Source organism: Theropithecus gelada, chromosome X (assembly GCF_003255815.1).
Source record: "Theropithecus gelada isolate Dixy chromosome X, Tgel_1.0, whole genome shotgun sequence".
NCBI classification, from domain to species: domain Eukaryota; kingdom Metazoa; phylum Chordata; class Mammalia; order Primates; family Cercopithecidae; genus Theropithecus; species Theropithecus gelada.
The window spans coordinates 12,006,295-12,032,953 of NC_037689.1; the positions used below are offsets into that span (position 1 = coordinate 12,006,295).

The 26,659-nt window shown below is 51.5% G+C and overlaps 1 protein-coding gene across 4 annotated transcripts; it reads right to left on the reverse strand.

Annotated features, from left to right (window-relative positions):
* Nucleotides 1-176: 176 nt before the first annotated feature.
* Nucleotides 177-25,106, reverse strand: UBA1 (ubiquitin like modifier activating enzyme 1). 4 transcript variants are annotated; one of them, XM_025372670.1, is made up of 28 exons: nucleotides 21,742-21,963; nucleotides 19,304-19,417; nucleotides 17,395-17,441; nucleotides 16,833-16,949; nucleotides 16,646-16,704; nucleotides 16,375-16,543; nucleotides 16,137-16,271; nucleotides 14,748-14,854; nucleotides 14,381-14,471; nucleotides 14,137-14,269; nucleotides 13,175-13,272; nucleotides 12,921-13,067; nucleotides 12,613-12,789; nucleotides 12,384-12,488; nucleotides 12,215-12,295; nucleotides 11,733-11,888; nucleotides 9,272-9,437; nucleotides 8,941-9,137; nucleotides 5,598-5,662; nucleotides 5,162-5,357; nucleotides 4,371-4,445; nucleotides 4,062-4,251; nucleotides 2,801-2,889; nucleotides 2,442-2,534; nucleotides 2,123-2,314; nucleotides 878-979; nucleotides 669-769; nucleotides 177-511 (listed from the first exon to the last, which is right to left on the reverse strand). In XM_025372670.1, the coding sequence occupies exons 2-28, from the start codon at nucleotides 19,338-19,340 to the stop codon at nucleotides 376-378; spliced, it is 3,261 nt and encodes a 1,086-aa protein (XP_025228455.1). In that variant the 5' UTR covers nucleotides 19,341-19,417; nucleotides 21,742-21,963; the 3' UTR covers nucleotides 177-375. The 4 variants fall into 4 exon arrangements, with proteins under 4 accessions (XP_025228455.1, XP_025228456.1, XP_025228458.1 ...); XM_025372671.1 differs by lacking the exons at nucleotides 17,395-17,441; nucleotides 19,304-19,417 and adding an exon at nucleotides 18,749-18,826 and having other exon boundaries at nucleotides 21,742-21,811; XM_025372673.1 differs by lacking the exons at nucleotides 17,395-17,441; nucleotides 19,304-19,417; nucleotides 21,742-21,963 and adding an exon at nucleotides 24,853-25,106.
* Nucleotides 25,107-26,659: the final 1,553 nt, after the last annotated feature.

The window sequence follows — 26,659 nt, forward strand, 5'->3', positions numbered from 1 at the left end:
GCCTCACTGGTGCCTCCTTTTCTTCCTAGGCAGAGAGGGCAGGAAGAGGTGGCAATTACATTTTCTTTGCCCAGAAAACTGGCAGGTGTGGTGGGGCTGAGCCCTCTGAGTTACCATCTGAACCAGATAGTTCCAGGAAGTCCCTTCCTTGCCTGGAACCAGCAGGGCAGGCGACGTGGGAGTTATTAATTCTTTATTAGGATTCAGGTTTCAAACAAGGTAGAAGGCAGTGGCAAGAGGAGTTCAGGTAGGGGGATGATGAGGGAACACCAGACTTGGCTAGCTGGGCCACTGCCAGAAGCCAAATGGGAACCCTGGGCTGGAAGGGGCGTGGAGAGGGATGGACAGGGGCCGGCCTAGAGGAGCAGACGGGGGTCAGCGGATGGTGTATCGGACATAGGGAACCTCGACATCCTCGCCGCTCTCGTCGTTACAGCACAGCTCAAGCACCAGCGCCCGCACGTGGCGGCCCAGTTTTCGCTTCGACACACGGCTCACAATCTCTGTCATCCTGGGGACAGGGGGATGGGAGCATAGGGTCAGGAGGGCAGAAAGCAAGAGAGGACGGGCAGGTAGGTGGGGGCAGTGAACTGGAGTGGGACAGCTGGATGTTGAGGTTCCCCAACCCATACAGGGCCTCCCCCCAGCTTGGCCAGTGGCCAACTCACGGCTGATCCAACCGTTCCTTGAGCTTGGCAGCTGGCATGAAGAAGGAATAGAGCATGGACACGCCCTGGGACAGCATGGTGATCTCTAATTTGTGCTCTGTCTGGAGAGGGACGGGGAACAGCAGGGTCACGGGGGTGGACAGGCCAGCAAGTCACCTTGCACACCTCGCCCCCCAAGGTGGGGTGAGAGAGAGAGGGAGGGGCCTTACCTTAAAGTAGTCGAGGAACTGTTTGAGGGTCATCTCGTCACCATTAGGCTGCAGTCCTTGTACCTCAAAGCGATCCCACAATGTCCACTCTTGGTTATAGTACTGCAGGACAAAGAGGGGAGTGTAAGATGGAGACCATCCCAGAGGGTCCAGCCCCCATCTGTCTCCATCCCCCTCACCCCCATGCAGACGTGTTCAGTCAGATCACAATCCTCTTTTGTTCGAAATCCTCTTGTGGCTCCCATCTCACCCCAAGCACTGAAATTGTTTTCTTCTCATCTCCTACTCTCCTCAGTCTCACACTCACTCCATGGACTTTGAATTCCTCCAACTTGCCAGGCACACCCCTATCTTGGTACCCTTTTAAGAACTGGTCCCTCTGCCTGGAATGTGTCCCCACTCACCACCAAGCCTGCTCGGTTTGCCCCCTCACATTCTCCAATTCTGATCTCAAGTGTCATCTTTTCAGCAAGGCCTTTTCTGACCATCCCACACAAAATCTCAAACACATCCCCTTGCCCCCTGGTATTCTCAAGTCCTCTTTATCTTTTTGAGATGGAGTTTTGCTCTTGTTGCCCAGGTTAGAGTGCAATGGCACGATCTCGGCTCACTGCAACCTCCGCCTCCCAGGTTTAAGTCATTCTCCTGCCTCAGCTTCCCGAGTAGCTGGGATTACAGGTGCCCACCACCATGCCCAGCTAATTTTTTGTATTTTCAGTAGAGACAAGGTTTCATCATGTTGACCAGGCTGGTCTCGAACTCCTGACCTCAGGTGATCCATGTGCCCCGGCCTCCCAAAGTGCTGGGATTATAGGCGTGAGCCACCGCGCCCGGCCTCTTTTTATCCTTTTTTGATTCCAAGATCATTTAATAGGTTATTTATGTCATCTACTTGAGGAACATAACTTAGAAGAGTACCTGCACACAACAGGTGCTCAATAAATAGTTGAGTGAATTCATGAATGAAGCAAGCAAAGCACATAAGTGTAGGAAGCATCCAATAAATTTTGGCTGCCATTATTGTGTAGTTAATAATACTAATAATCTCCCAGGGCACAATTCAAATATCCCATCTTTTCGCATGTACTCAAACAATATGATTAATGAATAAACGAAAAAGGATGCATAAAAAGGGTAGGTACACATAGACAGAAACCCTCACCTGGTGACAGGGTATGACGTGAATTAGAACCAGAATCTACAGACATACCCCACCCAAACCCCACTTCTGATGCGGGCCCCCACCTGGTGACGTGGTGCGGCAAGGGGTTCAGAGAAACCGAAGAAAGGCAGGGCCAAGTTGAGGAAACCATTCTTGTAGGAGTCAAGCTGTCGGTGCCCCTGCACAACCTTGTACAGCTCCAGACACACAAGGCCAACCACGGCTGCTGTGGTCGTGGCAATGGCTGGGATGATCTTCCCCGCAATCAGCTTGCTCTGAGAGACAGGAAGGGACAAAAAATGGTGGTAGTTAAGTACAAGAGCCTCAGGGTCTATAGAGGGGCTGAGTGTGGGTAACTCAAACCTGGAGGAGTGTGGAACATCAGGTCTAGATTCCCCTCACCTTGTGCCGGTCTGCAGGAGGAATGTCATAGTTTTCTGCCCGGAGGTTGGATGCAGCCACGATGAAATCCATATGAAAGTTGCTGTCATCATCCTGTTATGAGTGGGGAGGGTGTGAAGGGGCAGTGGGGAGAGGATCAGTTAAAGAAAATGTGTATCCTCCACTGCAACTGCCTGATGGACTCTCCCAGATCACAAAGGGATGGCTGGGAACACCTACTCATTCAGAGCCATGTGGCAGGCCCACAATCTGATCCCCACAAAGGCCCAGGGCTGTCTCCAGATACTCCTCCTGTTTTTCTCCAGCCTGTCTATGCTTTGCCCATCCTCCCTTCCCTGTCCTGGGCCCCCACCCTGTACCTTCTCAAAGTCAATGGGGTACATCTTGAATCCAGGGAGCTTGTCGGGGCTGGGCAGAGTAGCTTTGAGCTCCTCTAGACGACTGTCATCTGCATGAAGAGAGGGACACTGTCAGCCCTTTAGATCCCAGGCTAAGGTCTGAGGTGGAAATGGGAGCCCAGTGTGGGGCAAAAGGTATTCAGGTAGAAAAAGGATTTGGAAAGGAGAGACATCCTGGGAGAGAAAAGGGGCAAGGAGGAGAGGTAGAGAAGAACAGAATACAAACCTGAAAATCACAGAGAAAGAGCTGAGGCTATCAAGAACGATCTCTCTAGAGACACTAAGGAATGGAAATGAAAGTGTTAGGAGAAAGTGGAGATGGAGAGATCAAGATGGGAAACGTAAAGATCTTGGGAAGAATGATGTAGAGCGAGATGGGGGAACACAGAGGATACAGGGAGGAAAAGGGGAGTAAAAAAGATATATGGAGGGGAAGTTGGGGGGAATGTACAGATGTGGACATAGAGGAAAGATATGGGGGGAGATGGAGAAGATATAAAAGGGGAGAGTGGGGGTATACAGAGGGTGAGACAGGTGGGAGGAGAAATATATGAAGGTGATGAGAGATATGGAAGGAAAGATTGGAAGACGTACATAGAGGAATATGAAGGAGTAGATATTTCAGAAGGAAGATGGGGACCATGGAAGGGGAAATGGGAGGAGATCTGTGGAGAGGAAGAGGGATGAGATATAAGGAAGGTAAATGTAGGGGGCATTACAGAGCTACAGATGCATTATATACAGAAGGGAGGAGTGGTGAAAAAATATGTAGATGGGGTGGGGCGGGGGTGTCAGTAAACCGCAGCCCCAAACTATGGAGGGTGAAGATGCATAGAGAAACATGGGGATAGATGTACAGATGGGGGCAGATCTGGAAGGAGACAAGGCAGGAAGGTATCACGGGAGAGAGACCACTGGTAGAGATCATACGTCTTAGATGAACAGATCAAGAAGAACGAACAAAACTAAGGGAAATACACAGAGCAAGAGTAAAACAGCAAGTTCTCCTGCGGGCCAGAGAGTGGAGAGGAGGAGGGAGGGAGACAATTTGCCCCAACCTACCCTCTTCATGTCAAAGGGAGGCTCAAAGGAAGGTGTGGGTAAACCTCAGGCCTGGGGTCACAAAGCAGAGCAGAGCCAGGGGTAGAGGACTGGTGGGGAGGCTAGACTAGGCCGGGGACATTTGGGGGTGACTACTGGCCAACTGGCCAAACACCCTCACCAACAGAGGCATTGGCGCTCTGCAGCTCCTGGTCAGAAACATGGATCTTGACGCCAGACTTGGGGGTGAATTCGGGGACCTGCACAGACTGCAGGAGTGTGGCCACAGCAGCTCGGTCCTGAGAGCCTGTCAGCCCGTAGGTCTGGGCAAACAGGTTGGCAGCAGCCATCACATAGTCCAGATGCAGGGGCTAGGAGAAGGCAGGGCAGGGAAGGGTGAGCACATCAGCCTTCGAGTGGGGAGCCACCACCTCCTTCCCACCTACTCACCCTCCACCTGACCCCAGAAGACCCTAGAGAGGAGACTTACGTTGTTGACATCAAAGGTGAGTGGGTGTGGACAGCGTTTGGGCCCAGACCAGAAAGGGGCTCCTGAGCTTGTGAGCTAAGGGATGGAGAGATTTTTGAGAACAGGACCTGAGAGTGAAGGCCTCTCTGACAATCTTGGCACTTCACCTAGGCCCCAGAGGTGCCCCCAACTCACTATCTCGGGTTGGGCACTCGATGGGGACTGGAGCCAATCACAAAATACCCCAACTGTAGGGTCCCACAGGTTGAACCACAGATCTGGCTGAGAGAACTACCACCAATCCCTGGGTAGTCATTTTGTGCTAGACAGCCCATCATTTAACAAACTCATGGATTACCAGGCATTGTACTAACTTCATATTAATAAATACCAGTTAATCCTCCCCAAACCCCCCATGATGTTGATCACTATTATTTCTACTTCACAGACGAGGAAACTGAGGTACAGAAAGAAGTTACGTGATTTGTTCAAGTAGAGTTTGGATTTGAACCCAAACCCGTATTGATTCCTGTGCACTTAACTCCAGAATTTCTCCCCCATAACCCCTACAGCCCTGACTGGGAATCAGGTATGACGCAGCCCACACCACAGTCAGGGTAAACAGCAACCAAGCCTCTTTGCTCAAAGGAACTAGGGTAAGGAAAAAGCAGGTTAGGGTCAATCACTCTTCTCAGATCCCCATGCCTCAGGGCACCTGCCACAGCTGGACTCCGCAGTGGGAGAACCCACACTGCAGGCTCCCATTTCAGGGAAATACATTCTGTCAAATGGACCCAACAACTGGGCTTTACCTGGTCAGGAGGGAAGTTGTGCAGCAGCTGCCGGATGTTGTTTGAGTACTGGGTGTGCCAGTGGTGGCAGGCCCAGGTCACGCAGTCAGCCCAGGTCTGTGGTCGCTGCAGCACCAGGCTGCGCTGCACAGCCTCCAGCACTTCTAAGGGCTGGGTGCCTGCCAACCGTAGTGTTCGCTCCACAAACTTGGGGTCTCTATCAGGAATCGAAGAGGACAGAGGACAGGATTACACGTCAGCCTCAGGAGTGGGCTCCAGAGCAATCTTATTTTCTCCATGGAAAACTAGTCCCGACCCCAAACAACATGAGGCCTGAGCAGCCACTCATTCATGTGAAAAGTGTGCCTGGTGCCAAGTGTTACTGTGATGAGGAAAGCGGGCGGGATGCCTTGGCTGGTGGACAAGGATAGGGCGAGAGGGCACTGGAGTTACTCACGTGAGGTACTGGTTGACATTTTCTGCTGGCTGCTTGAAGAGGCCTTCAAACTCATCCCGAGCCCACTGCAGACATAGCAAACAGATTACATGTGGCCACAGTTGACAAAATGGGTTTCCGCAGGCATTATTAGAAGGACCATCAGTGAATAAAGCAAGTACAAGGCTCACAGTTACTCTGGAAGTGGGGAAGCTCTCCAGCCTTCCCCATTTCCCCACCTCAATTGAAAAACCAGGCCAGGTGCAGTAGCTCACACCTGTAATCCCAGCACTTTGGGAGGCTAAGGTGGGTGGATCACCTGAGGTCAAGGGTTCGAGACCAGCCTGACCAACATGATGAAACCCCATCTCTACTAAAAATACAAAAATTAGCCGGGCATGGTGGCAGACGCCTGTAATCCTAGCTACTCGGGAGGTTGAGGCAGAGGAATCGCTTGAACCCGGGAAGCGGAGGTTGCAGTGACCCGAGATCATGCCATTGCACTCCAGCCTGGGTGACAGAGCAAGACTCCATCTCAAAAAAAAAAAAAAGAAAAAAAAAAAAAAAAAAAGAAAAACCAATGAACTTGATTTGGGCAGTGGTTACAATAGTGCTGTGTATATGGAAAACTGTTTTGTTTTGTTGTTTGAGACAAAGTCTCACTCTGTCACCCAAGCTGGAGTGCAGTGGCGCAATCACGGCTCATAGCAGCCTTGACCTCCCAGGTTGAAACAATCCTCCCACCTCAGCCATCCGAGTAGCTGGGACCACAGGCACATGCCACCACACCCGGCTCATTTTTAAGATTTGTTGTAGAGACAAGGTCTTGCTATGTTGCCCAGGCCGGTCTTGAACTCCTGGGCTCAAACAAACCTCACTCCTTGGCCTCCTGAGTGCTGAGATTGTAGGTGTGAGCCGCCAAGCCCAGCCTAAAAATGTATTAAGATCTGCGTACCAGGCCGGGCGAGGTGGCTCACGCCTGTAATCCCAGTACTTTGGGAGGCTGAGGCGGGTGGATCACCTGAGTCAAGAGTTCAAGACCAGCCTGACCAACATGGTGAAACCCTGTCTCTACTAAAAATACAAAAATTAGCCGGGTGTGGTGGCAGATGCCTGTAATTCCAGCTACTTGGGAGGCTGAGGCAGGAGAATCGCTTGAACCTGGGAGGCAGAGGTTGCAGTGAGCCGAGACTGCGCCACTGCACTACAACTTGGGCAACGTGAGCAAAACTCCACCTCAAAAAAAAAAAAAAACAAACAACAAAAAAAACAAAACAAAAACTGTGTACTTTATTCTAGATATGTTATGCCTCCATAAAAAAGAAAAACTTCAACTAAGTGTATCTTACCACAATTTTTTAAAAAAGAAAAAACTCAGACCAAACCAAAAATGATCCCTATCCAGGCCCTGAGGACTCGGCAGAAAACAAGACAGAGGCTGGATACAGGGGCTCACACATGTAATCCCAGCACTTTCGGAGGCTGAGGTAGGTGGATCACTTGAGCCCAGGAGTTTACAACCAGCCTGGTCAACGTTAACAGGCGCACGTGCGCGCACACACACTTCCCAGGAGCCGAAGGTTGCAGTGAGCTATGATTGTGCCAATGCACCCCAGCCTGAGTGACAGAATGAGACCCTGTCTCAAAAAATAAAATAGCAAACAAGACAGATGTTCTGGCCTCTGAGAGTTCCTAGGACAGTTCGCAGTCATTAGCGAGGTGGTTTGGAGTGTACAGATGTGAGAAATTCATGTTCAGATTCCAGCTATGCCACGTATTACCTAGTTTTGTGACTTCAGGCACACAGGATAACATCTTTACCTCTGTGCTTCATCTCTAGAACAGATGTTACAACAGTGATACCTACTTCATGGGGTTGCTAGGAAGAAATGAGCAAATACGTATATATTTAAAGCTTCGTTAAAACAGTGCCAGGCACACGGTAAATGCCAAGTGGTTCACAACTGTCCTGTGAGGTAGATGCTACTGTCATTCCCATTTTACAGAACAGGAATCTGAGGCACAGAGAGGTCACACATGACCTAGTAAGACTGTGGTGGGTGCACAAATACAAACATACCCACTCTGGAACTGCAGTGTCAGAAGGGAGAAAGTGACAGATGGAACTGGTTTTTTTTTTTTCCCCTTCCCTATTTTGTTCCCACCCTCATACTCCTACTATTCTAAATGGTTTGGCCTCAAACACTGCACTAAGAATTATTCTGACAGCACAATGGTAATCCCTAGGTTCTGTTTCTTGGCCTAGGTGGTAGTCACTTGTGTGTTCACTTTGTAAAACTTCAGCTAGATCAAGCTTGTCTAACCTGTGGCCCGTATGCGGCCCAGGATGACTTTGAATACTGCCCAACACAAATTTGTAAATTTTCTTAAGACATTATGAGATTTATGCACGGATCTTTTTTTCTTTTATTTTTTCAGCTTATCAGCTATCGTTAGTGTTAGTATATTTTATGTGTGACCCAAGATAATTCTTGCAATATGGCCCAGGGAAGCCAAATGATTGGACACCCCTGAGCTAGATAATATGTGCACTGTTCTGTAGGTACATGCACCACACACACAGAATCATCCTGACAAACCAGCTGTTAAACTCATTTTAAGTAACAGCTGGGGAAAACCCGAATATGGACTATTAGAGACAAATAAATAACTGGAAGAGATGGTAAGAATGATTGTTAATTTTGTTGAGCATGAAAGTGATGTTTCTGTTAGATAGAAGTAGTTCTCAATTGGGAGTGATGTGGCACCCCTGGGGACATCTGGCAATGTCTGGAGACATTTTAGATGTCATGATGGAGGGGGAGTGCTATTGACATAAGAAGTCAGGAATGCTGAGAAACATCCTACAGTGCACAGGGCATCCCCTCTCCCATAACAAAGAAGTAACCAGCCCCAAATGTCAGTAGTGCTGAAGCTAAGAAACCCTGTTCTATAGCAACATATCCTCACTTGGCAGAGGCACTGAAATAGTAGGGGAGTAAAGGCTGTAATGTCCGTGACACATTTAAGCACAAAGAAGAAAAATCTATATACATCTAAGAAGAAAATGTGGCAAAACATTAAGAATTGCTAAATTTAGGTGAGGAATGGTATTTGAGTATTCATCATAATATTCTTAATATTTGTCTATGTGTTGAAAAAAATTCAAAGTAAAAGTGAAAAAAGAATGAGTCATTCTAGAAACCCAGGCTGCTTGGTGGGAAGAGAGGGAGGGAGGTTTGGAGAAAAGGTACATCTTACGCTTAGGCATGCAACATCTGAAGGCAAGGCAAGGGCCTGGGGGCAGAGAGGCAGCGGCCTGGCCAGATGCCTGGCCTCTTTCCCTTCTCCCACAGCTTATCACCTGCAGGGTGTGCTCGATGGCATTAGGGAAGTTCTTCAGGGTACAGATGGGGATGGACTTCTCAGGTGGGTCCTGGCTGGAACTGTACGACTCTGTCAGGAAGGGGATCACCACCTGCACGTTGCCTTTGGTGCCCAGTGTGCCTGACTCCAGCAGTGGCTTCCGGTAGTAGACGCAGCGGCGGTCCATGTACATGCCTGCGGGGAGGACAAAGCGACAGCCGGGAAAGGAACATTAGGAGAGGACAGGAAGACAGACACCCCTCTTGGTATATACACACCGAAACACACACAACTTTGCCCTTGACCACTTCACCCGCCTCCAAACTCACGGGCATCCACGTTGTCCAGGGCATTGGCCACGCCATCTAGGTTTTGGAAAAAATCGTCATCATAGATGCGCTCTGTGTCAGGACCCACACGGTTCTGGTGGCTTGTCACCCGGATATGTGGATTCATCTGGCGCACAGCTGCAGCGGCCGTGTCAGACTTTAACTTCTAAAGGGTTAAGAAAGTGCAGTTCCAGGGTGGGGACAGGGGAACAGAGCTCACTTATCTGTTCATTCACCCAACAAACATCTTTTTTTTTTTTTTGAGACAGGGTCTCTCTCCATCACACAGGCTGGAGTGCAGTGGCGTGATCACAGCTCACTGCAGCCTCAACTTCCCAGGCTCCAGCCATCCTCCCACTTCAGCCTCCCAAGTAGCTGGGACCACAGGTGTGCACCACCATGCGTGGCTAATTTTTGTATTTTTGGTAGAGACAGGGTTTTGTCATGCTGCCCAGGCTGGTCTTGAACTCCTGAGCTCAAAGACCTCGGCCCCACGAAGAGCTGGGATTACAGGCGTGAGCCACCACACCTGGCCCAAACATCTATAAAGGGTTGCCTGCCTGAGACGGATTTACTTAATGCTGGGGAAGACCCAGGCCCTGAGTTAGGTGGCTAGCAGGAGAGACGGTCTGTGACAATGCCACATGGCCAGGATGATGACGCATGTGGCAGGGGATCAGTGGAAAGGGAAGCTGTGGACAGGAACAGACTGGAGACAATGGGCCAGACATCTGTTCTTTCATCTAACACCTACTATTTTTTCAGGTAATAGCACCCAGGATTGACGTAGACTCCCCCAACCAGCACCAGGATGCTAGCGCACAGACAAGCAGGATCCTTTCAAAGCCCAAGGTGGGCCACATCCCCCCTCTGCTCAGAATCCTCCCCTGGATCCCACCTCCACTTACCGTAAAATGAGTTGGCTCCCTGACCCTCCCACCTCAGGATCTTTGCGTGGGCTCTTCCGCAGCAGAAGGCGCTCTAGTCCCTCATATCCTTGAGGTCACTGCAGAACTCAGGCCTTCCTTAACGTTAACACTGTCATCAATACTACAAACCATTCTCCCTGACACCCTGACTTCCCTTGTCTGGTTTTTGTTGTTTCCTTTGAGGAGCACTCATCACCGACATTAACTATATACCTCACGATCGTATTGTGTCTATTGTTTGCTGTCCGTTCCCCTCCCCTTTCAGGAATCTTGTTTTATTCCTTGGTATATCCCCAATACCTAAAACAGTACCTCAGTAACTATTTGGTGAATAAATGAAATGAATGAAAGGGGGAATAAATCCTGGGTAAGCAAAAATGACATTGTTCCCTACAGAAGGCTTCTCAGAGATCCCTGCATAACCAACCCAGTTTCCATATGGGCAGAGAAGTGTAAGCCTAGGAGACTGAAACTGCAACCCTTGGAAAGGCCTGCTTCCAAGGTCCACCCTTGGCTGGAGTCTGGGAACTTGGAATTCGGGAAGAATCCCACCACTCCCTACCTGATATCAGTGGTTCACCGTGCCTAAACTGTTCATGCAAACAATACAGTTTATGCTGAACACCTTTCCTTCTGGGAGTCTGGAAATTTTGGTATGTGCCAGGAAGGGGGCGCCTACATGACCAGTCCTAAGTAAAAGAGATGGTGCTGAGTCTAACAAGCTTCCCTGATTGGCAACATTTCACGATGGTGCTGAGTCTAACAAGCTTCCCTGGTTGGCAACATTTCACATCTTGTTACACCTTGTTGCTGTTAGTTCTGTAGTTACTGTTGCTACTGGGGAAATAAAGGCCGCCTTGTTTAACTCCCACAGGGAGAAGACTCCTAGAAACTTGTATCTGGCTCCCCCAGACTTCACCCCACCAGCCTTTTCCCTTTGCTGATTTTGGTCTGTTTCCTTTTGCTGTAATAAATTGTAGCCACAAGCACGACTATATGCTAAGTCCCATGAGTTCTCTTGGTGAATTGAGCTTGAGAGTGGTTTTGAGGACCCCAGATACACTGTCCCAACCAGCACTAAGGTCAAGGCAAAAACAAAAAAAACAAACAAGATACAGAAGCTGGGAAAGGCTTCTGGGCGAGGTGGAAAGATCTCTGACAGAAAGAATGGGAACAAGAAAAAGGAGGGGCGAGCTGAGGTGGCTCACGCCTGTAATCCCAGCACTTTGGGAGGCTGAAGCAGGCGGATCACCTGAGGTCGGGAATTCAAGACCAGCCTGACCAACATGGAGAGACCCTGTCTCTACTTAAAAACCAAAATTAGCCGGGCATGGCGGCGCATGCCTGTAATCCCAGCTACTCAGGAGGCTGAGGCAGGAGAATCGCTTGAACCCAGGAAGCAGAGGTTGTGGTGGGCCAGAGATCATGCCACTGCACTCCAGCCTGGGCAACAAGAGCAAAACTCTGTCTCAAGAAAAAAAAGAAAAAGGAGGAAAGTGAGATGACAAAGCCCCACCTCCTACCCTACTCACCGTGACATCCCAGGGCCGGAAAAGAAACTGTCGATTCAGATTTGACTTCTCAATGGTGTCCATGTCTGTAACGATGATTTCTCCACCCTCCCTGCAGCCCAGCCCAATCATGGCAAAGTTCTTGAGCAGCTCACAGCCAATGGCCCCCGCACCCACCTAAGAGGCAACCAAGAAGATAGGCAGAGGCTGGTCAGGGTGATGCAGGTTAGTGTGAGGCTACCCATCACCCCTCACTCCCCTGAGAGATGGGGAGAGGGGCTAACACCCCATCTTCAGGTTCCAGGACTCTAAGAAATGACACGCAGTCGTGTGAGGAAGGAGGAACCAGAGCGGGAAACGAGGGATGCACTGGGCTTCCCTTCAAGATAAGGAGAATGGCAAAGGGAATGCCTCACAGGTTGCGTTGAAATGCTGAAGGAAGCCCCAGGGCAGATGGTCAGAGGCCAAGATGAGGGGAGCAGGCATCCAAGGGGACCACTCACCAGGAAATACTTCTGCTTGCCCAGCTTCTCTTGCAGGTCTGAGCCAAACACAGCCACTTGCCCATCATAACGGTTCTGGCGCTAAGGAATGCAAAGGGAGGAGGGTCAGAGAGAGGCCTCCCCAGAAATGCCCCCAATGATGCCCTCCCCACAGGTCCCACCCACATACTGGGAGGCACTTGTCCTCCGTGAGGGCCTCTTTGTCCTCAGGGAGACACTCAAGGGCATCAAAGTATAGCCACTGCATGATGGGCATGAACTTCCCGGAGCAGGCCTGGAGAGGGGAAGGGAGAGAGGGGGTGGTCAGTGGTTAACAGGGGCCTGACACAGAGGGCAAGTGACGGAGTCAGGGAGGCACCTGGCCCACCCCAATCCTGCCTCTCCCAACCCATGCTGACCTTCATGACTTCCTGGGCAGCCAGGCCCCCAATGAAGGCGTTTATGGGTGCCAGATCCCCAGCAGCCACATATGCCAACTTCCGGATGAGGTCCTCGTCCAGGTTCTCTTGCTGCACTGCTGGCAGGGCTCGAGCATTCACAGCCTGTGCTAAGGCCACCAGTTCTGTTGCATCCTCCTGGTGGGCCAGAAAGAACCAAAAGAGGATCTGTCAGGCCACAATGAGGGCAGGGAGTGTGGATAGGCAGAAGCATGGTGGGCCTTCAGTGCCAGGCATGTCTGCATTGGCTGGCTCGCCTACCCACCCACCTCATTGCGGGGCCGAGGTGGCCGGCCATGCTGAGCACAGAAGTGGTGCAGGGCCTGGAAGCCAATGTGCAGCTGGGCAGGGTGAGAAAACTTGGCGAAGTCTGTCATCACAAAGTCAGGTTCTGCCAGTGAGGCCAGCAAGGATTTCTGTGGCGGGGGAAGGGGGAGGTCATCAGAACCAGAAGAGAGGAATGGAGAACTCGGGAATGCCTAGAACTACCCCACATAGCCACTGTTCCCACTGACACACTCACAAAGCTAATCTTCTTAGGTACTTTGACCTGACTGACGATGCCTCCACGGATATAGTCGGAGAAGTTGGAGGTGTCACAGATGCTAAAGGTATAAGGACCTATAGAGGGCAGGAAGAGAGCTATCAGTCTACCCATTCTCCCTAAAATCCACAACCCCTGCAAGATAAGGAACCTCCTGCCCCGACTCAGCTCAGACATCAGACGCCATCTCCCCTCTGCTCCAGGCTCCACATGGACATCAGAAAACATCTCTCCTGTGCCCCAGACCCAGCTCAGACCCTGTGAGACCCTATGTCCCTGGCTCCAAGTCTACATGGGAAGACCTTATCTGCTTCCCATCCAAATCAGCTCACACACAAGTAGATCCTCTGACCTGCCCTGTTCAAACACCAGAGACCTTTTCCCCCTCAGCTCAGATACCAGGGACACATTCTCCCAGGAATAGCTCGAACACAGCACCTCTCCCCCATGCCCACCAGCTCTTATTGGACCCCACGGGATTCTGTCTGTAGTTCATCTTTTTTTTTTTTTTTTTTTTTTTTTTTGAGACGGAGTCTCGCTGTGCTCCCAGGCTGGAGTGCAGTGGCGTGATCTCGGCTCACTGCAAGCTCCGCCTCCCGGGTTCACGCCATTCTACCGCCTCAGCCTCCCAAGTAGCTGAGACTACAGGCGCCCGCCACCACGCCCGGCTAGTTTTTTGTATTTTTAGTAGAGACGGGGTTTCACTATGTTAGCCAGGATAGTCTCGATCTCCTGACCTCGTGATCCACCCGCCTCGGCCTCCCAAAGTGCTGGGATTACAGGCTTGAGCCACCGCGCCCGGCCCTGTAGTTCATCTTAAACAACAGGATGTGTCTCCCCAATCTGAACCAAGGGCCATGTCTCCTCCCTTCAACTCCCCAGCCAGAACCCAGGAACATATCTCCTAGCTCCCCTCTGCTTCCCCCATAGTCCCAGCTCACCCAGGACTTTGATCTCCATGGGCTGATTTCCGTTGAGTTCAACCATGCCCTGTACTTCTGAAAAGGAGACAAAGTCCCCACTTTCAAACCCGTGTCGGGCCTCATCCAGGCAGGTAACCACACCAGGGTTGTCCTGGTTAAAGGAAGAGTGAGTCTCAGAAACAGGCCCAGGGTACCAGGAGCGGACAGGAAGGACTACCACAGCCCACCTGCCCGCCAGGAACCCTAGGGCTGGTCTCCTTACCTTGGTAACCATAGAAACCATAGCACTGAGCGGCTGCTCCCCGTTGGAATCTGTGAGGATCATTTCCTCTCCAAAGTCACAGAAGAGCTGCCTGTAGAGGGAAGCAATAGGGCTGATGCCCGTGTCCCATGCACAAACAGGCCCCACAGGTCCCTCAAGATGTAGTGAAAACTTGCTGAGCAAACTCAGCCTATCACTGCTGAGATGTAAGATGGTACTTGTGCCACATGAGGAGAGATGAACACAAAGAACCCAAAATCTGGGTAGCTGAGGAGGGACGAGGGCAGGGAGAGCTTAGAGGTCTTGGCCTGGGCCTGGTAGGAGTTGGAGGAAAAGGGGACAGGGAGCGGGGTGGGCCGCCACTCACCCAAACAGGCCCCTTGTGTCTGCCACCACCAGCTTGATGCCACGGCTGTGACAGAACTCACCCACTCGCAGCTGGTCCTCCAGGGGGGTGTTGGTGAGCACCACCACCTGTGGAGAGATGGAGGCTCAGGCCCAGCATTGGGGTGAAGAGGAGAAAATGGTGGAGGGCTGATGTCAAGGACTCAGGCAGTCCTCAAGGCAGACACATCCAGGCTTTGCTGGGTCAGCCTCTTTCACAAACACACAGCACCTACTGTGCATCAGACTCTGTGGGGGTCAAAAATGAACTCCTAGACTATACCAGGAAAGGTGAAGAGGTAGCTGGGAGGACAGAGTTTGGAGAAGAGCTGACTCATTTATTTGACAAACACCCGCTGCTGTCTGCTTGCCATGCCCTGTGAGACACTGGAGTAAAACTCTGTCTCCAGCCAAAGTCTGAGCTCACTCCTACCACACCCACCTGCTTCCAATTCCCAAGACAATGCCTGCTCCGCATGATCTTTGGGATTTTGCTCTCTGCCTGAATGTCCATCCTTCCCCACCAGGGTGAGCTCCTACTCCTCCATCCGGATTTAGCTGCAGTGCCCTGGCAACCCAGGGCCGACTCTCAGCTTCCAGAGCACCTCTTTCTGGCCTGGACTTTTTAATTAACAAACACCTATCCAGTTCTTATGTGCCAGCTGCAATTCCACGTGTTTAACCCTCACAAAAAGTCCATGAAGTCAGTGCTGCTACCACGCACTGACTACAAACAGGAAAACTAAGGTACAGGAGATGAAGCAACCTGCTTGAAGTCACACTACCAAGGCTGGAGGCCCGCAGCAAGGCAGTATGGCTCCCTCCACAGTCTGTGCCCACAACCACTATGCCGTACTGTCTGTACACATCTTCCCCACTTGAAAAGGCAGGGCCAGGCCGGGCGCGGTGGCTCACACCTGTAATCCCAGCACTTTGGCAGGCTGAGGCAGGCGGATCACAATGTCAGGAGATCGAGACCACCTTGGCTAACATGGTGAAACCCCGTCTCTACTAAGAATACCAAAAAAAAAAAAAATTAGCCAGGTGTGGTGGCAGGCGCCTGTAGTCCCAGCTACTTGGGAGGCTGAGGCAGGAGAATGGCGTGAACCCAGGAGGCATAGCTTGCAGTGAGCCGAGATCGTGCCACTGCATTCCAGCCTGGGCGACAGAGCAAGACTCGGTCTCAAAAAAAGAACAGAACAGAACAGAAAAGGCAGGGCCAGGGGCTAACTGCTGCCTGCATACTCTAGTCCCCCAGCACAAAACCTAGGATTCAGGCCGACCCAGTAAATCAATATTGAACACCACTGAACAAACCAGAGATGGGCTGTGAGAGAACTGGGCAGAAGGCTGGGTGGTACCCCCAAGATACCTGGAAACCACTAAGGAAGTCCTCAACGAGGGGTCCAGTGTAGGCAGTGACAGGCACATAGCTGTTGAGCTCAGCAAGGCGGGGCTGTGATACCTGGGCCCGGTTTTTACCGATGTCCTCCTCCCGCAGGTAGAACTGTAAGGGTGTGCAGTAGGGAAAAAAGGTGAAATGGCCGAGGCACCGGGAACAGTGGTGCCTCGGGAAAGGGGAGAGGGGGAAGGGTGCTAGGAAGAGGTACCTGGGAGGAAAGATCAGCCCACTGGGCAGTGCCCTGGTCATGTAGGGTGACAGCCTTGACCCCACCAAGGATGATGTTCTTAGCGATCTCCACGCCCAGGCCCCGCAGGCCTGATACCAGGACACTGGATGTCTGGAGCCGCTTCATTGCCTCATGGCCCAACACATACCTGCCAGGTTAGGGGGTACTCTAGGTCAGGGCCTGCCCCACCCAACCCTATCCTCTCAATGTCCCATTCCACACCCCTCGGCCCAGCCTTGGCCCCACTTACAGCTGCCGGGAGTAAAGGCCCTCGTCTATGTCTGCTTCACTGCCGTTCTTGGCCATTCCCTAGGGATAGAGGGAAAGAACAAGTTCAGGGAGACACACAGGAGTGGAGCATGGATAGACAGACAGTGATACAGAAGACTTTCCCACCCACCACTTCGTCTGCCAGTCTCCAGGGAGAGGACACTCACGTTGGTTGGTACCGAGGGCACTTCGGACAACACGGACTGGGCAGGGGAGCAGTTAGAACCCGGCTTTGGATCAGGCCCGGACACGCGACGTTTCTTGGACAGCGGCGAGCTGGACATCTGGAGGAAAAAAAGAAGGACAGAGGTGACCCTGGGGCACATGGGTACCGTTTTTCTGTTTGTTAGTAGCAACTGTGGGGGAAGGGAAGACAAGTATTAGTACCCCAATTTTACAGCAAAAAGGGGACAGGCACAGAAAGGTGAGGACTTGCCCAGGGTAACACAGTGGTCAGAGCTAAGATCTGAACCCAGGTGGTCTGATTTGCAAATCCACACTGCTGACCACTAAGCCATTTGCTTCTTCCCAGCACAGGACAATGAGGGAGAGACTCCAATCCTGGAGTGAAAGGAATGACAAGAATGTACTTGTGCAGAGATCAGGGGAAAAGATGTGGATTCAGGACAGACCTGGTTTCAAATCTTGAGCCTGCCACTAACAGTAATAATTAACCACCGTGGGCCTCAGTTTTCTCACCTGTGAAACAGGGGTGATAATACCACTTACCTTCCCCATGGGGTTATCGAGATGATAAATAACACAGAGCACAGAACCTGGCACAGAGTAGGTAGGCAGTAACAAGCAGCCATTCTCCTCTCCCTTAATCCCAGGGACGGCGGCGGGGGGGGGGAGTGCAGGAGGGAAGTAAGGCTTGGACATCCATCAGGGTGGCATGATGGCAGGAGCAGTAACTTGCTGAGAACCCAGTCCCCAGAGGGGCTCAGGGAGGGAAGTTTTATAAAGCCCAACCCTGCCCCCAGCTTTGGGAGGGGAAAACCGACACAGACCAATAAAAGAGGTTGCAGAAAGAGAGAAAACAAACACATCCCAAGCCTCATCTGCATGTGGACTCCCTTAAACAGGTTAACCACAATGATAAATGAGTATTAGACTTATTAGGAGTCCTCCCCGTGCCAGATGCCATAGTAAGCACTTCTCTAAGCCTTGTCTCACTGTGACCTCAGGGCACTCCTGTGGGGTTTGGACTGCTGTCAATAATACCCCCCAACTTTAAAGTGAAGGAAAAAAATTCACTCAGGGACGTTTGGTGACCAAGGTTCCCACACAGTAGCTGAGCTGGGACCAGACCAGGATCTGCTGACTCTGGAGCCCAAGCTGCTTCCTCGTGTTATCACGTTTCATCCCCTCCATGACCCTGACCCAGCAAGGCAGAGTTTAGGACAAATAAGAAAACGTGAGCTCACGCGGTCAAGTAACTCGCCCAGGGTCAACTGCTAGGTCCCAGAGACAGAACAATACAGCCTGCTGTGGAAGTGAAATCTGGTGGTGCGGGTGACTGGGTCCAGATGTTGGAGATGGGAGGACCCAGCGTCACTTCCCCTCACCCCCAGTGCTCCTCTAGGCACTGAGTCTTCCGTTCACACAAGTCCTCCTACACTGAGACTTTTATGACACTAAGTATCCCAGTGTACCTAAGATTCCATCTTGGCACCTGTCACTAGCACCAACCACAATGACAAGAGCTCCCTACTATCTACCAAGAGCATACTGCATGTCAATCAAAGAGGAAAGGGCTTTGTCTAATCTTGACAATCCCCATGACCCAGATAACCCTATGCCCAAATCACAAATGAGAAAACAAAGGCTCAGAGAACCCCATTCACTCGCCCAGAGGCATGCAGCTGGTGGGGGACTGTTTGCCAAACGCCCCTGGGCTCAGGGCCCAGTCCAGAGGACTAAGAAATGGGAGATGAGGGGAGGCAGGAGGCTAGTTGGAGCCCCTGAGATAGCCAGGTGAATTGCTTGGAATGCTAAGAGCCAACCTAGGTAGCAAGAGACTTGGTGAGTTAGTAGAGACAAAGGCGAACCATATTTTCCATTTACTGACTCTCTGACTGACCTGGGTTAGAGATCTCATTTCCTCTGAGCCTCATTTTCTCCAAAAGCTGGGACAAACGAAACTGTCTTCAAGGGGCTGCTGGCAGGGTTAAAGAAGCCAAGGTCTGCGGTCAGAACTCACTGACCTGAGGATATGAGTTCCTCCCTGGGCACCTGTAGTGGCCTCCATTACTTAGTTATCTCCTTGCCTTGTCATTGGTCAGTTTGTTCGGGACACGCCATTTCCTCACTCCGTAAATTAGAGATGATCCAGGGCCAGAGAGCACTTTAAGTTCTAGACATTTCCCCTCTGGATCCCTAGTGCAGGCAGCAAGGGTCTAAGAAGTTTCAGATGATTGTTCAACTGGATTTCGACTGCAAAGGTCTGGAACAGCCCTGTCTCAAAGCAAGCAGGAGTCTGGGACAGAAACTCTGGATAGGAGCTAAAGATCCCCCACCCCCAGCAGAAAAACAATCTACACCCTTCCTCCCTCAACATTTGCTCAGGCCCCCACTATAACATACACACTGTGAACTGTTTGGCAAAGCTGAGCTGCGGCTTAGTTTCTAAACATACCTGAGTCTCCAAACTGAAGATTTTCAAGCGTAAGCATTCTCTATTCTCAAACCAGAGGGTTTGAGGGAGGAGTCTTGGAGGTGTGAGAGGAGGCAGGTTAGCAGCATGGAGAAGCTAGGGCATAGAGAAGGGGGGCTGGAGCATGTCAAGCTTTCCGGGAGGGGTTAACTGAGAAGTCCATGGGAACGTGAGAGGAAAATCAGGAAGTGGGTGTCTAAGAGCAAGGAGGCTCTGAGGCAAATGGGAAAGGAGATGTTAGAAGTCCTGGGAGGGAAGGGACTAGGCTAGGGTGTTAGGAAAAGACTCAAATTTCGGATCTCTGGAAAAGGATCTTTTAGAGAAAGGCTGAAAAATTGCAGTGGAGGCCCCCAGAGGCTGCAAAGAGGTAGGAGGACAGTTGCTGGGCCCCATGGAAGCTGCAAAGGGAATGGGTGGGGGATTCTAGAGTCTGAGGAGGCAGCAGGAAGACGTTGGGGTCTGGGGGGAGGGGTAGTCTCCATCAGGAGGATGTTGAGGCTCTGGAGGTCTCTGGAGACAGATGCTGGTAGCAGAGAGAAATCTTTAACCAAAAATAATAGATAGGGACATGCAAGAGGAGAGCTGTATCTGAGATTCCTACTACAGAGTCCCAGGAGGCTGTGAGGGTGGATGGTGAGGGGCTGGGAGAGGTTTCTAATGGAACACAAAGGCCCTGTGTCAATCTCTGACAGGACATGCTAGGTATCACAGCTGCTCTGAGGGGGTGGAAAAGGGAAGCTGGGCCCAGATAGTTCAGGCCTTAAAAAGGTTAGTAAGCAAACACTGGCTAGGCCCCCAAATGGGGTTGGGTTTCTCTGACCAATTATGTAGGACCCCATGGAGGCGCTGAAGGTAGATGCTAAGAAGAGGGTTTTCTACCGCGGTAGAAAACAAGAGGGCCATGGCCGGGCGCAGTTACTCACGCCTGTAATGCCAGCACTTTAGGAGGCCAAGGCGGTGGATCACCTGAGGTCAGGAGTTCGAGACCAGCCTGGGCAATATGGTGAAACCCCATCTCTACTAAAAATACAAAAATTTAGCCAGGCGTGGTGGTGCATGCCTGTAATCCCAGCTACTCGGGAGGCTGAGGCAGGAGAATCGCTTGAAGCAGGGAGGTGGAGGTTACAGTGAGCCGAGATGGCGCCACTGCACTCCAGCCTGGAGGACACAGTGAAACAACTCCATCTCAAAAAAAAGAAGAAAGAAAACAAGAGGGGCTGTGGGTGGAAGGGACATCTGACAATGATCCTGGGGTCCAAGGAGTCTGAAAGCAGAAGCTGAAAACCCCTGACTGCAGACATTAGGGACCTTGAAAGTATCTGAGGGCAGATTCTGAGGCCTGATGTGAGGATAAGAGATCTTTGAAAAAAGCAGCTAGAACCCGGGTTGTCTTTTGACGGCAGAGGCTGGGTCTAGGGTGGGGTAGGGGAGGCGAGTCTCTGATGGAAGGGGCTAGAAGCCAACCGGGACTGCAAGAGCAGATGCTCGCAGGGGCTCTTTGATGGAGGATTATGTATCCAAACAGTTCCTCCCTGGTATCTGGTGCACCAGAAGGCTCTGGGGGTTCAAGGTGTCTGATGGGGAAGATGCTGAGGCCTCTCAGTAGTCTCTGAATACTGGGAGTACGAAAAGCAAGAAATTCCGTAAAAGTAGAGAAAGTGTCAAAGGACGGAGTCTAGGAATTGAAGTCTCTCAAGGCAGATGCTAAGAGGGGTCTCTGAGTAGAAATACTGGGCAGAGTCTCTGATGAAAGACGCTAGGGCCAGGGTGGGGTTAGGAGACCTGAGGTGCGGCGAAGAGGGTTCCCCGACACAAAGGCCAGGCCCAAATGGCCTTTCACAGGGTCTAGTACCCCTGGAAGCTCTGAGCGTGGCTAACATGTGTGTGGGATGGGGGGTCTGAAGGAAAATGTAAACGAGGACTCTCTTACAGAGATAAAGAGCCTATGGACCCCTTCCAGATCTAGCCTGTCTTGGGAGCCTTGAGGGCAAATACTGAGAGGCTAGGAGGTGTCTCAAAGGAGATTCTGGGGCAGGTCTTTAATGGCATTCAATGGTGAGAAGCTCTGATCAGCAATGCTGATCCCCGTAAATCTCTATCGGAGACTGGGGAGAGTTCTGATCTGAGATACAAGGATCGGGACGGAGTCAGGTCCCAGACTAGAGATGTTGGGCATGAGTCTCTAAAAGCACATCGTGGGGGTCCGACTCCAAGGTCAGATTTTGGAACTAGAGGGATCCGGGGTGGTCCTGGCCGGGGAAAGTCGGCCCCGCCCCAGGCTCTGCTCCCCCTCCCTACTCCGCTGATTCCTGGCGCCCGAGTCACCGCGGCCCGCCCCGACAGCAGCGTGGCTCAGGCCCTTCCAGTGCCTCCCCGAAACCCCTGCCCCGGGCGAGGCGCAGTGAAAGGACGTTTTTTACCAATGCCGGTTCCCCGGGTCGCGCCGCCGCCAACTCCTCAAGGAGCCGAAGCCAAGCCCGGCCGCCACCCTCCTCCTTCTCCTCCTCCCCGCCGCCTGGGCCGCCTAGAATCGCCGCTGCCGCCTTCTCCTCCCCCGGCCGCTGTGGCTGTGGTTGTCCCTGCCACCTCCTTCAGCCGAGCCGCCGACACAAGATGGCTGCCGCTGAGCCTGGGGCCGGAACAAAACCTTGGTCCCCACCCCCAGAAACCCGGATGCAAGCGGGCCGCGCCTACTTATGAATCATGCATAAAGTTCCCGGTCCGGTTGCGATTCATTCGGTTAGAAGTGGAACAGTACCACCTGGTGGGCATTGTGGCAGTAACAACGAAAACAGGTAAAACAGAGGCCACGCCTCATGGAATGTGAATAATGAATGGTTGCAGCCAGGCTGTCATGAAAGCGAAGAAAAACCATTAAGGTCACTCTTCCTGATTATAAGTTATGCATAAAGTTGAGTGGTTGGTAGACTAACAACCAGCAACCCGACAGCAGATATTAAAACATGGAAGTCACACACCTCCATTCATGAATAATGATGATCTTGCAGGGGCCCGGAATCCAAGGAGACCCAGGCCACAACTTACTCATGAATAATGCATGAGACCCAGTGGGTTGGAATAAAAGGAGCACGCCCACCTATTGCTGCACCTAATACACTATAAGCAGGGAAATGGGGCTACTGCAGAGAAAACACACTCTCCCAGGTTCTGAATAATGAATTATGCTGCTGCAGTAGCTCAACCTGGAAACTCAAGAGAGGTCAAGAAAGGTTCCACCCAATTTATGAATTATGCATAAGGCGAAGAAACACCCAAGACTGCCCTACCCAGCAAATAGAGATTAGGATGCTATAGCCAAGGCAAAGTGAGCACGCCTTCCTGTTCATGAATAATGAAAGATGTCACTGCAGTGCCACCAGAAAACCCAGGGGAAGTGTTCTCTCTGCCCCTGCCTCCTCTCCCCACATCTCCCTCCATTCTCCCCGCCTCAGGAACAAGGGCTGCCTTAGTCCAATCAAACCCAAACTCATTACATGTCTTTGGCAGGTGCCTCAGTTTTCACAACTGCAAAATGAGGATAGTAACAGAGCCCATCCACCTCACAGAGATGTGTTATTATGAAAATCAGATCACGCCTGTAATCCCAGCACTTTGGGAGGCCGAGGCGAGTGGATCACCTGAGGTCAGGAATTCGAGACCAGTCTGGCCAAGATGGTGAAATCCTGTTTCTACTAAAAACACAAAAATTAGCTGGGCGTGGTGGCGGGCGCCTTTAATCCCAGCTACTGGGGAGGCTGAGGCAGGAGAATCCCTTGAACTCGGGAAGCAGAGGTTGCAGTCAGCCGAGATCGTGCCCATTGCACTCCAGCTTGGGCGACAAGAGTGAAACTCCGTCTCAAAAAAAAAAAGAAAATCAGAGAATATAAATTATGGGATGAGTCTTAGAACATTGCTGGCACAAGGCACTGTTAAATTTTTAAAACATTATATATTAATATAAAGGTAATATGTTAAGATATGTAAATATATATTTACATTAATATAAAATTAGTTATGAATACTCAGCCACAAGAGAAACCCCCAACTTGGGCCACTGCTTCCCCATCCATAAAATAGGAATAACAACAGCAACTTACCTTGAGATGGAGTTTAAATGAAGAAATATGTAGAAAGGGCTTAGACCAATGCCTGGCACATACTAAGTGTTATATTAGTAGTAGTACTATTAAACGGCGGCGCGGGGGAGTGGGGAGGGGAGACATTATGGCATCTGGTTAAGACTACAGATTGCGGAACTAGACCCCAATTTGAATCCCGGCCCAGCCACTCACTGATTGTGTGACCTTAGGCAAATTACTTAGCCTTCCTGTGCCCCAGTTTCCTTATCTATAAAGTGGGGGTTAATAACCTACCTCCTAGGATTGTCGTGAAGATTAAATGCGCTAAGTAGCTAAACGAGTGTAAGCTAATCTTATCATTATCCTCCTACCCATTATTCAGGCTTACAAAACGATTTGCCAAAGATCACACAACTGGAAAGGATCGATGGGATTTGAATCCAGAGCCCCGGCTGATTATCTGAGATTACCAGGCCATAAGAAATGAACAATGTAGGAGGCCTCATCCCTTCGCTAGACGCCAGGTTTTAACTCCGGTACCTGTAAGGGAAAGCTAACCGCGGATCATGCAGATAAAGCTGCAAAAGCCACGCTCCTCATGAATTAAGCACGGAACCCCTAGAAAAGCACTGAAAACTCAGAGTGCTACTTAACTTTTGCGAATCATCAATGAACTCTCCTTTGCGCAGCAGACTTCAGAACGCCCCTTCAGCACGCTGATCCGCCCCTCGTGAATAACTCACAAGCCGATACCTTCCCTTCTGCGGACCAGGTGCGAAAGAGGCAAAAAACTGCCTCCTACCACAGCCCCACCTCCTTATGAATAATGAATAAAGCCGCGACCAAACGAAGGCCGGGTGGCGCCGCGTCGGCTCAGGAAGAGCTGGGCTCCGGCGTCCCTTCCCTAGCCTGAGCTGGGAGGCTCCTCTCCCTAGAAACATCTGGGCCCCCGACGTGTCCAGTCTCGCAGTCCTGAGCCTCCAGGCGCGGGGAGGACCTCATCACAGAGCCAGAGGTCACAAAGACCTGACACCTCCACTATGCCACGTCGGTCCCGATTGTTCTCACTGTCACCAGGACCCCGTCCCGAAACAAGCCCTCCCCCAGTCCCGCCTTGACTTTAGTAACCTCAAACTTTGCTTCTCCCCTTGAAGAATAACCCAAATCCTGCTCCACGGACAAGGGTGCCCATACACGGACCCTAAGAATCTCCCCAAAGCCCCCCAAACACTGTCTCCGAGGGGTGCTCCCCAAAACAGACTCCCAAATCCCACCCCAAAGTCCCCAAACGGCACCCCCTAAGGGTCTCCTCAAAAGTAGACGCCCCCTAAATATCACCCCGGGCCTGGAGGCTCCAAATACGCCCATGAGGAGATCCCCGAAGTTGGGATTAGGGAAGCACCCTCCTCCAAATGCTGTCCAGAGGCTTGGGGGTACGGTGCTCCAGCTCACCCCCTGTGCCGGGCGGAAGCCTCGCCTTCCTGCCAAAGATGAGCTGAAGCCACGGGGCAACGGAAGAGCAAACCACCTCCGTCGTACAAGAGAAGCCAGAGTTTGCGCGGAGCTCGGAAGCGCGGGGCCTCGGAGAGCCCCGGGTCTGGGATGTACCACAGATGCTCTGGTAGAGGGGCGTCGGTCCCTGCTCCCGCGTCGCTGGTGCCCGTTTCAGACCCAGATGCCCCTACAGGTTGTAGTACGGCCCAAATGCGCGCGGCATGCTGGGGGTGGTAGTCCTGTCTGGCCAGTGCCTGGTGCACGTGGTGGGCATCAGGGTCCAGAATATGGGAAAATGTAAGCCTGGGCTATGGAATGCCGGAGCCGTGCTCTGTAGGGTGGGAAAAGGAAACGGAATGTGTAGGTGCCTCCACATGGAAAGACACACCCATCCTACAGATGGGGAGACCGAGACTCAGGTGGCCAAAATAGTTCATTTGACATGGGCCAGGTGCTGGAAATTCTTCCTTGAGCTCATGGAGCTGACATTCTAGCAAGAGACACAGACCGTAAACATAACAATAAGTGAAATTATAGTTTCACATACAAATCCGTATTATAATAGATATCTGTGACTATACACAGTAATATAAATTATGTCTATACAATCATGTGCTGCATTACATTTCGGTCAACGGTCCTATAACACAGAACATTTTACTGTTATCTTTTCCATGTTTACATATATTACCATAGTAGAGACAGGATTTCGCCATGTCGGCCAGACTGGACTCGAACTCCTGAGCTCAGGCGATACGGCTTGCTCGGCCTCCCAAAGTGCCGGGATCACAGGCGTGAGCCGCCGCACCCGGCAAAATTCTTCAGCCTTTTAATAAATGGAGTCTTGGCCGGGCGCGGTAGCTCACGCCTATAATCCCATCACTTTGGCAGGCCGAGGCAGGATGATTGCTTGAGCCCCGGAGTTCAATACCAGCCTGGGCAACAAAGTGAGACACCCCCACCCCCCACCCCCCCGCCACACACACCACCACCACCACCACCACCAGGAAAATAGACAAAGGAGAGGGAGCGGGAGGGTGGAAGAGAGGGTTGTACTATTTTGCATTGCCTCCAGCAATGTATGAGAGTGCCTCTTCCTTCGAAGCTTCACCGAGGATATGGCTTTTTTTTTTTTTTTTTTTTTTTTTGAGACAGAGTCTCACTGTCGCCCAGGCTAGAGTGCAGTGGCACGATCTCAGCTCACTGCAACTTCCACTGCTTCCAAGCAATTCTCCTGCCTCAGCCTCCTGAGTAGCTGGAATTACAGATGCCCACCACCACGCCCAGCTAATTTTGTGTATTTTTAGTGGAGATGGGGTTTCACCATGTTGGCCAGGTTGGTCTCTAACTCCTGACCTCAGTTGATCCACCTGTCTCAGCCTCCCAAAGTGCTGAGATTACAGGCATGGGCCACCGCACGCAGCCTAACACTAGCTTCTTTTTTTTTTTTTTTTTTTTGAGACAGAGTCTCGCTCTGTCGCCCAGGCTGGAGCGCAGTGGCCAGATCTCAGCTCACTGCAAGCTCCGCCTCCCGGGTTCACGCCATTCTCCTGCCTCAGCCTCCCGAGTAGCTGGGACTACAGGCGCCCACCACCTCGCCCGGCTAATTTTCTTGTATTTTTAGTAGAGACGGGGTTTCACCGTGTTAGCCAGGATGGTCTCGATCTCCTGACCTCGTGATCCACCCGTCTCGGCCTCCCAAAGTGCTGGGATTACAGGCTTGAGCCACCGCGCCCGGCCAACACTAGCTTCTTAAAATAGACAT

Coding starts and splice junctions, on each gene's coding strand:
- UBA1 (XM_025372670.1), bottom strand. CDS start 19,340: ATGCTTACGCTTGAAAATCTTCAGTTTGGAGACTCAG. Junction 14,855..16,136: donor ACTTCCTTAGTGGTTTCCAG/GTATCTTGGGGG, acceptor ATCTCTCCACAG/GTGGTGGTGCTCACCAACAC. Junction 2,315..2,441: donor CTCCTGCAGACCGGCACAAG/GTGAGGGGAATC, acceptor CCTGTCTCTCAG/AGCAAGCTGATTGCGGGGAA.